The sequence below is a fragment of the Rhinatrema bivittatum genome, unplaced genomic scaffold (assembly GCF_901001135.1).
Source record: "Rhinatrema bivittatum unplaced genomic scaffold, aRhiBiv1.1, whole genome shotgun sequence".
In the NCBI taxonomy this organism is placed as follows: domain Eukaryota; kingdom Metazoa; phylum Chordata; class Amphibia; order Gymnophiona; family Rhinatrematidae; genus Rhinatrema; species Rhinatrema bivittatum.
Genome location: NW_021820749.1, coordinates 39,520 through 48,175, shown reverse-complemented (window position 1 = coordinate 48,175; position 8,656 = coordinate 39,520). Strand labels below are relative to the sequence as shown.

General features: G+C 43.3%; 1 protein-coding gene across 1 annotated transcript; it reads left to right on the top strand.

The window, feature by feature from the left end:
* Positions 1 to 5,659: 5,659 nt before the first annotated feature.
* Positions 5,660 to 6,613, top strand: LOC115082075 (olfactory receptor 2K2-like). The gene has a single exon (XM_029586341.1). The coding sequence runs from the start codon at positions 5,660 to 5,662 to the stop codon at positions 6,611 to 6,613; it is 954 nt and encodes a 317-aa protein (XP_029442201.1).
* Positions 6,614 to 8,656: the final 2,043 nt, after the last annotated feature.

Sequence of the window (8,656 nt, the reverse complement as noted above, 5' to 3'; positions counted from 1 at the left end):
TAACTTTGCGCGCGTCGCCGGCAGCCCCGCTCCGTCCTCTGGTCCCGGGGGCTGGTCCGGAGGCCTCGACCACGGCCCCCGGGCCGGCGCCACGTCCCCGAGCCCGCCCCTGAAATGCCGCGTTGGCTGTGTTCCATTAAATCATGTCTTTCTATGTGTTCTACGATTTTTATCTTGGTAGGGACTATCCCTCCCTGAGAGTAGAAAGGACTTTAGTAAGAAGATTTTTCAGGATTTGTTTGTACCTGGATGAATCCTGTTCCTGCTGGTGAAGTAACTCCATAACCACAGGGCAGGAGGGAGAAGACCTGGTTATTCCTTTCCAGCCAGTGAGAATGCTACAGTGACTCTTCATCCACTGGTGATGTTTTGGATTTTAAGCAGGGTTGCATTTTTAGTTTTTGTACCACCTCTTCTCACTGTTTGACTGGGCTGTAAAAGACTTGCTGGTATCCAGAAAAAAAGACCTTTTCCCCTAAGTGGTCAACTATAGGAGTCCAGAAGAGTTTCAAGATCAAATTGGAGACCCCAACTAGATCTCCCCCACGGGGAACACAGAACACAAGATGAGAACATCTGGGACTCTGCTGGACTGCAGGTACAAGAATTTTCTGGGATTTAGGGGACTCCCCTCAGTAGGCTTCCCTTCTGGACTGGGACCTTGCCCTGCAGACAAGTAAGGGGGTGAGCTGCTCTCTGGGAGTAGTGAAAAGGACACCTGCACAGAGTAATGAAGAGAGAGTTCCCTCTGTATGATCTAACACAGATGTGAGATAAGACAACACATTGATTGGGTATTTATTTAATTTTGAGCACCCACATTGTGTTCTGCTATTTATACAGCACTAATATCACCAAAGAGGAAAGTAACACACCTAAGGGAGGATTCCTGTTCACCGCCTGAGCCTAAAAAGTTAAGCCTTTCCCCCATAGAAAGAATCCACTCCTTGGGACTTGTTAAAACTGGGGAAGTGGCAAAAGGGGATAGCCCTGAGAGAAATTCTTTGGGTGCCCTCTGGACAATCATAACATCTGAAAAACAGTTCCATAGTTTTAGCAGAATCTTTTCTGAGCATGTTAATAAAGACCACCACTGTAATTATTTAGTAGGCCACTTTAATGCGTAGTATTGAGAAATGTAATAGGATTGCAAAAGATGTTTATTAGATCAACTGGGATTATTCTATATTTATATAAGGTTACATTTTTTATTTGTTCTTAATGGGCATTACATTATGATTGTGATAGGTTATGTTTTATATTTGTATTTTATGCTTTGTTATGCTGTAATTGATTTTATAGCTTGAATGCACATTGCTTTATATTGGCTATGGCTGAAAAAGGTGAACTATAAATGCTGTTCTAAAGTAAATTTAATTAAAATATGATCATTGTTCCACATTGCATGCACTTTTAGCCACATTTACAGAAGGCATTACCAGGCAACATTTGAGTTGGGGTAGAAAAATAACCTTCGTGGATTCCATTTTCAATTTTACTTGCATTATTTTCCATGGAAAATCTACCCACACAAAAAGAAGATGCAAAACTCCACAGCTACTTTGTACCCATAAGTTTCACAGTAAAACCACATGCACTTCCTCTATGAAAACTGTACAAAGTCTGCTGGCAAAAAGTACTCGTGGAAATTGTCCCAGTGCAGACAGTCTAAAAAGTGCCCACTTTGGGGTAGATTTTCAAAGAGTTACGCATGTAATATACGCGCGTAACCCTTTAACCCCCCTCCCCCCTGCGCGCGCCGAGCCTATTTTGCGTGCGCATGTTATAAAATCGGGGTACATTTGTGCGCGCCGGGTAGCACAAATGTACCCCGTGCATGCTTGTTTAAAAATCTGCTCCTGTGTGTGAGCAGTTTCAGTTAAAAGAAAGTCACCAAAAAGCCATTACTTGCACGGTGTTTTTTCCCTGCCAGAAGTTGCAGGAAATTAAAGCCCTGGTCAAAAATGTTGCTGTTTCAAAATTGTGCAAAGAAACTGACTGGAGGGAGGGAAGGGACAGATGACTTTTTGTTTCCCTTCTTTTGCCTGAAACTAACATTTGACCCTCAATCTGCTTTTTCTTTTTCATTTATTTTTCAAAACTTCAACACCTCCTCATGCAATAGCAACAAATAGGACTTTCTGTGGGTTGCAGGTACAAATAACTTCCTCTAAAAAGAGGTGATAGGGCAAAATAGTATTGAAATTCCAGAAAGCATACGGCAAACATGAAAGATGGTGGGGAAGTAAAACTAGAGGTCAGATATGAGCATGGTAAATACAGTATTCATGGAGAATGAGCAGACTACACAAAAGTCAAACCTTTTGCGGTGAAATGAAAGAAGTAGAACTAGGGGTGATGATATGAAACTCCAAGGGGGTAGCCTCAGGAACCCGGATAGTCAAAAACTCTGAATACTACAAGGTCAGACAGGTAGCAATTTATCCAGCTAAGTGGCGATCACTGAAGAATAAGCAGCTATGTTTAGCAGCTGGATAAGTCTCTTCTCCAACTAAGTAGATAGCCAAATATGCAGGACCGGTGCATCCATTAGGAAAACAAGGCAGTTGCCTAGAGCACCAAAGTTTGGGGGGCAGAAAAATCCTATCAGCATGAGGCCCAGAGGGCTGCTATGCCAGAGATAATATGGCCAAAAAAAGGAGAGCTGTTCTGGAGCCACTGTCGTCGACAGGAGGGGGCACTGTGCTACAGGTAAGTTGGGGAAAGGGGTGCATGACTGAAGATTTGCCGAGGCTCCAAATACTCCTGCACCGGCCCTACAGATACATTTTAGGCAAGCAGTGGGTAGATCAGCGTGGCACTACTTATTCAGCTAAATTAGCACTTCTTAGCCAAATAAGTGCCTATATTTGGACTTATCCGGTTAAATTAACTGGATAGGTTAGTCTGCCATAGAACAAGTCTAACTTAGCCAGATATAACATACCTAGCTGAATACAGGGATATTCAGCAACATAGCTGTGCTGCTGAAAATACCACGTCTTATCCAGCTAACTTACAAAGACAGATAAGTCCGAATATTGGACCCAGGAAATGCTTCTTCATAGAAAGGGTGATGAAGACCACAGTAATTAAATTCAAAAGGGCATGAATTAAAAACAGAGGATCCCTACTAGGGATGTGAATCGTGTCCTCGATCGTCTTAACGATCGATTTCGGCTGGGAGGGGGAGGGAATCGTATTGTTGCCGTTTGGGGGGGTAAAATATCGTGAAAAATCGTGAAATCGTTAAAAAAATCGAAAAATCGAAAAATCGAAAAATCGAAAAACCGGCACATTAAAACCCCCTAAAACCCACCCCCGACCCTTTAAATTAAATCCCCCACCCCCAAATAACTTAAATAACCTGCGGGTCCAGCGGCGGTCCGGAACGGCAGCGGTCCGGAACGGGCTCCTGCTCCTGCATCTTGTCGTCTTCGGCCGGCGCCATTTTCCAAAATGGCGCCGAAAAATGGCGGCGGCCATAGACGAAAAAGATTGGACGGCAGGAGGTCCTTCCGGACCCCCGCTGGACTTTTGGCAAGTCTCGTGGGGGTCAGGAGGCCCCCCACAAGCTGGCCAAAAGTTCCTGGAGGTCCAGCGGGGGTCAGGGAGCGATTTCCCGCCGCGAATCGTTTTCGTACGGAAAATGGCGCCGGCAGGAGATCGACTGCAGGAGGTCGTTCAGCGAGGCGCCGGAACCCTCGCTGAACGACCTCCTGCAGTCGATCTCCTGCCGGCGCCATTTTCCGTACGAAAACGATTCGCGGCGGGAAATCGCTCCCTGACCCCCGCTGGACCTCCAGGAACTTTTGGCCAGCTTGTGGGGGGCCTCCTGACCCCCACGAGACTTGCCAAAAGTCCAGCGGGGGTCCGGAAGGACCTCCTGCCGTCCAATCTTTTTCGTCTATGGCCGCCGCCATTTTTCGGCGCCATTTTGGAAAATGGCGCCGGCCGAAGACGACAAGATGCAGGAGCAGGAGCCCGTTCCGGACCGCTGCCGTTCCGGACCGCCGCTGGACCCGCAGGTTATTTAAGTTATTTGGGGGGGGTTCGGGAGGGTGGGGGATTTAATTTAAAGGGTCGGGGGTGGGTTTTAGGGGGTTTTAGTGTGCCGGCTCACGATTCTAACGATTTATAACGATAAATCGTTAGAATCTGTATTGTATTGTGTTCCATAACGGTTTAAGACGATATTAAAATTATCGGACGATAATTTTAATCGTCCTAAAACGATTCACATCCCTAATCCCTACTGACTAGAGGATGGAAATAAAGACATGGGAAAACCTCTGTTAACTGTAGGTGTAACATTTCTGCACTGGAGTAATCTGCACGGAGCAGCAGTTAGCTACCACCCTTTACAAACTTCATGGGGATAATCTGCACAGAGCGGCAAGTACTACCTTAAGCAACTTGCTATAGAAACCGGATGGACCATCGGGTCTTTATATACCATCATTAATTTACTGTCCTGCTATGAACTTTAGCAGATTTTATAATTTATGATTCTCTATCTCTGTTTCTATTTAATAACTGTACATAAGGCCAGGGACGGTAACTTTAAACAACCGTACAGGTGCACATGTGCGCGTTTGCTGGCTCATGCCCAGGGACATGGCCATTTTATAACATACATGTGTATATGGGCATATGGTATAAAATAAGCTGAACACATGCACATGTGGACGCCATTTTAAGTAGGCACACACCTATGCGCCCAAATGCCGCTTTTATCATGTAAGTGGGGGGATTTTAATAGACATTACACTGATGTAATTACCAGTTTTCCCAGTCCCTTTGCAATTTGCTCAGGTAAGGGATAGGACTTCCTATCCCTCCTAGTAACAAGCTTGCCTTTTACCCTATTAACCCGACCTTTAACACCCTGCTCACCTCTTTACTTGTATTTGTTTTCTGACTTATACGCCATCCATAGCAGAAGTAAAGTTTACGCGGCAGGGGAGCCTGGCGTGCTTGTAAGTATTTACGCACTGGTTTCATTGAGAAAGTCAGGAACTTCCACACTCCGCCCAGACCATGCCCACATATTTTTGTGTGCGTAGCAGGACATATGCGCATATGTAGGTGCGTTTTAAAATCTGCACAGCACGCGCCAGCCGGCTTATATGCATATCTCTTGGTTTTGGTACGCAACGGGCTTTTGAATTTCACTTTAAATATTCCAGACATATAGGGACAGATTTAAGGATTAAGCAGTTAGTATCGGAAGTAATTTTCACATGTATTGAATTTGCACAAAATTTAAAGTTTGCACAGGCTCTCACAGCATTTCCAACACTCTGCAAAGAAAGTGTTGAGCATAAAAATCTTCAGAAATGAAACCAAATTATCTTTTATGTACTTCTGAAGACATGCAAGTTTTGCCAAGTCATAAATCTGACTCTAGGCAAAAACAAGCACAATACCAATTATGCACAATAGTATTTATATCCTTAAAAGTCACATAAATACACAATTGGAAATTAATGGGATTAGACCTTAAATCTTGCTTATTCTCCCTCCCTCAATCTCCCTGGCACTTCACACTTCCCTCTGCTGATTTCATATTCTGTAATAAGAAGAACAATTAACTCTAACACTCTGCATCATTCTTTCTCCAGCTCCTGGTTGCTTTGTTGTCCTCTACTCTCAGGCAATGCTGAATGAAACTAGGGTGAATGAATTCCTGCTCCTAGGCTTATCCACGTACCCAAAGCTGTGGGCTGAGTTCTTTGTATTGTTCCTCACTCTTTACCTGATGACCTTGCTGGGTAATTCTCTTATCATTACTGCTATTGCCATGGACTCTCGCCTCCAAACCCCCATGTACTTCTTCCTCAGCAACTTGTCCATCCTAGAATTATGCTACACATCTGTCACCATGCCAAACATACTGGCGAGCCTTCTGAAGAACTCAAACACTATCTCTTCATCTGCGTGTTTTGCCCAAACTTACCTGTTTACCTTGTGCGCAACCACAGAGTGCCTCATCCTTACGATGATGGCCTATGACCGATACGTTGCAATCTGTATCCCTTTGCGCTACATGCTCATTATGAACAAGCAAGTATGCCTAGGTTTGGCAGCCATGTGCTGGTTCTGTGGTGTTCTGAACTCTGTAATAGAAACATTTCCCGTGACTCTCTTACCTTACTGTGGGCCCAATGGGGTAGACCGAATGTACTGTGAAATTGAACCATTGCTCAAACTCTCTTGCAGTGACCCCTATCTAAATAAAATCCTGATGTCTGCCTCTGCTATTTTCTTTGGGATCTGCTGCTTGATACTCATTCTTATCTCCTATGTCTACATCACTGCAGCCATTCTGAGGATCCCTTCAGCTGAGGGGAGGCGCAAAGCCTTTTCTACCTGTGCTTCCCATATCACTGTTGTTGCCTTGTACTATGGAGCTCTGATCTTCATGTATCTGAGGCCCACATCCAGTTCCTCACACAAGATGGACAGCATGGTGTCCACCATATATTGCATTGTGATTCCCGTGCTTAACCCCATAATATATAGCCTGAGGAACAAAGAAGTTAAAAGATCCCTGAAGAAAGCAATAGAAAAATGTTTCTTAATAGCTTGCAAAGGATTATGGAACAAATAACATTTACATATTATGACTTGTTTTGGTTAAAGTAGTGTGACTACTATGTTAGTTGACTTGAAAAGTAGCAATAAAAATCAGTAAATATGTAGTAGGTGATTTTATTGGACAAACTCAATGGGCCCAATATTAGGGATGTGTATTCTTTTAAAATGAATGTTAAATCCAAACCAAATGGGCCAATTTAGTTTTTTTTGTTGGTCCCTGAAAATGAATGGGGCATGTCCCTTGAATGAATCATATCCCAATGTTTTAATGCCCATACACTTGAATGGCTCTATTAAAGTTAATGGAGCCATTAAACTGTATGAGAGCTATTGTGGGAGGTGATGTGAGAGTCTCCATAGCAACCAGCCCTTGCCAGCCACCCATGTGTGACTTCACAGACTTGCCAGGATGTGTCGGCAAGGAAACCAGAATGCCAACATATCAGAGTGAAGCATTTTTCTTATTCAGCCTATCACTGCTTTGTTGATCCAGTGACACTGATCCTGAGTTCTGAGCATTTGCAAAGTTAGGACTTGGGAAGGTACATATTTCCTGAGAAATTTTCTGAAGAGGACATGCTTTCATTGAGCTCTGTCACACATGTTCAACTGCGTTCTTTTCTGGTTTAATTCTAGAAACATTTTAAATCCAATTCTTCTGCACTGGTTACTTTTGATATCTTATTGCCATTCCCACTGAGAAAGAAAGGCTTGTGTTTTTACAGCCTTCCTCCTCCCTTTGAGGGGAGGCAGTTTGGAAGTGATTGGGGATCAACTGCAGTGAACCATCTGTGCCACAGTGTCCAAAACAGAGTGCAATTTTCTCTGAGTCTGCACTGCACCAGAATATGTCTACGAAGCAAGAAGCTGGCCATTTTGTAGATTCTCTGGCTGTCAGTACAGTACTAGTACACACAAAGCAGAGCAGTCTCTTTCAACTGTGCTGTGTGTACTGTGTACTAGTGTAAAGAGGAAAACACTGCATTGTCTGAGTATATAATTTACCCTTAGTCACAAAGTGATCAGTCAATGGTATTATTCACTAACACCACACACACTCATTCACTTCATTCAAACTAATAAAGATTTAAAAATCCCTATCACTAAATCACAATAAGCACTGCATCAAAGAAATAAAATCCCATGTTAGGAAAAAGCAGAGGCTGAGAGGAAGCCCATAGGTGGCAGAGGAGTCCCTAGAACAATTTGTCCCCCATCTAAAAGAAAGGGAGTTTTTACAGATCAGAAATGACAGGAGAGGCAGGCAGGTCCATCAAGCAGAAATTGAAATATGTATTTGTTTTGTCTTTTTATATACCGACATTCGTTTGCACATCACATCGGTTTACAGTGAAACAGATAGCTTAACGAAGATTTGGAATGAGAATAGGAAATTAGAAAATTACATTATAACATTTTGAGGAGAAATTACAACATTTCAGGGGAGATAAGTTATAGGAACAGGGTGCTAGTAATAACAACAGCAATGTATTTATATATATATATAAGGTGTCTTAACATAGGGAAAAATATTGGAGAAAAAGTTAGTACAGCAGTTTTTAAATTATGATGTAGTCTGGAAATATGGAGAGGATGTGCCACCACCACCATCTGTTTCTCTTCCTCTTGTTTTGGAGAGTAGGGAAAGGATAGGCAGTAGCAGGATACCACCAATGGAGGTAGAAGTGCAAGTTCTAACAACACCTGCCATGCAATCTTCTTTAGTTAGCGCTGAAGAAGCAGTAAAAGTGAAATTGTCAGAAGCCACATCAAAATCTGAAGCTGAATTTCCTTTTAAATGATTCCCAGAAGAGGAGATAGGACATCTGTTAGCTGAAGACACTAGCTTTGGAGGATTATTTAGCAGTATCTTAGCCTCCACTTCAATCATGGAGAAGAGAGAGGCAAGAGTTGATGTTGGTGAGGGAGAGCAAGCAACACTGCAGGAACAGAGGAAAAGGGATGCCCCCTGCCACTGTTTCTCAAGGTTCATCCTCTTCCACCTCTATATTAGTGTGAGCATCATCCACCCCCAAGGATGCAGACACAGATAAGG

What these genes read in the sequence shown, in the direction of transcription:
- LOC115082075 (XM_029586341.1), top strand. Translation starts at nt 5,660, where the DNA reads ATGCTGAATGAAACTAGGGTGAATGAATTCCTGCTCCTAGGCTTATCC.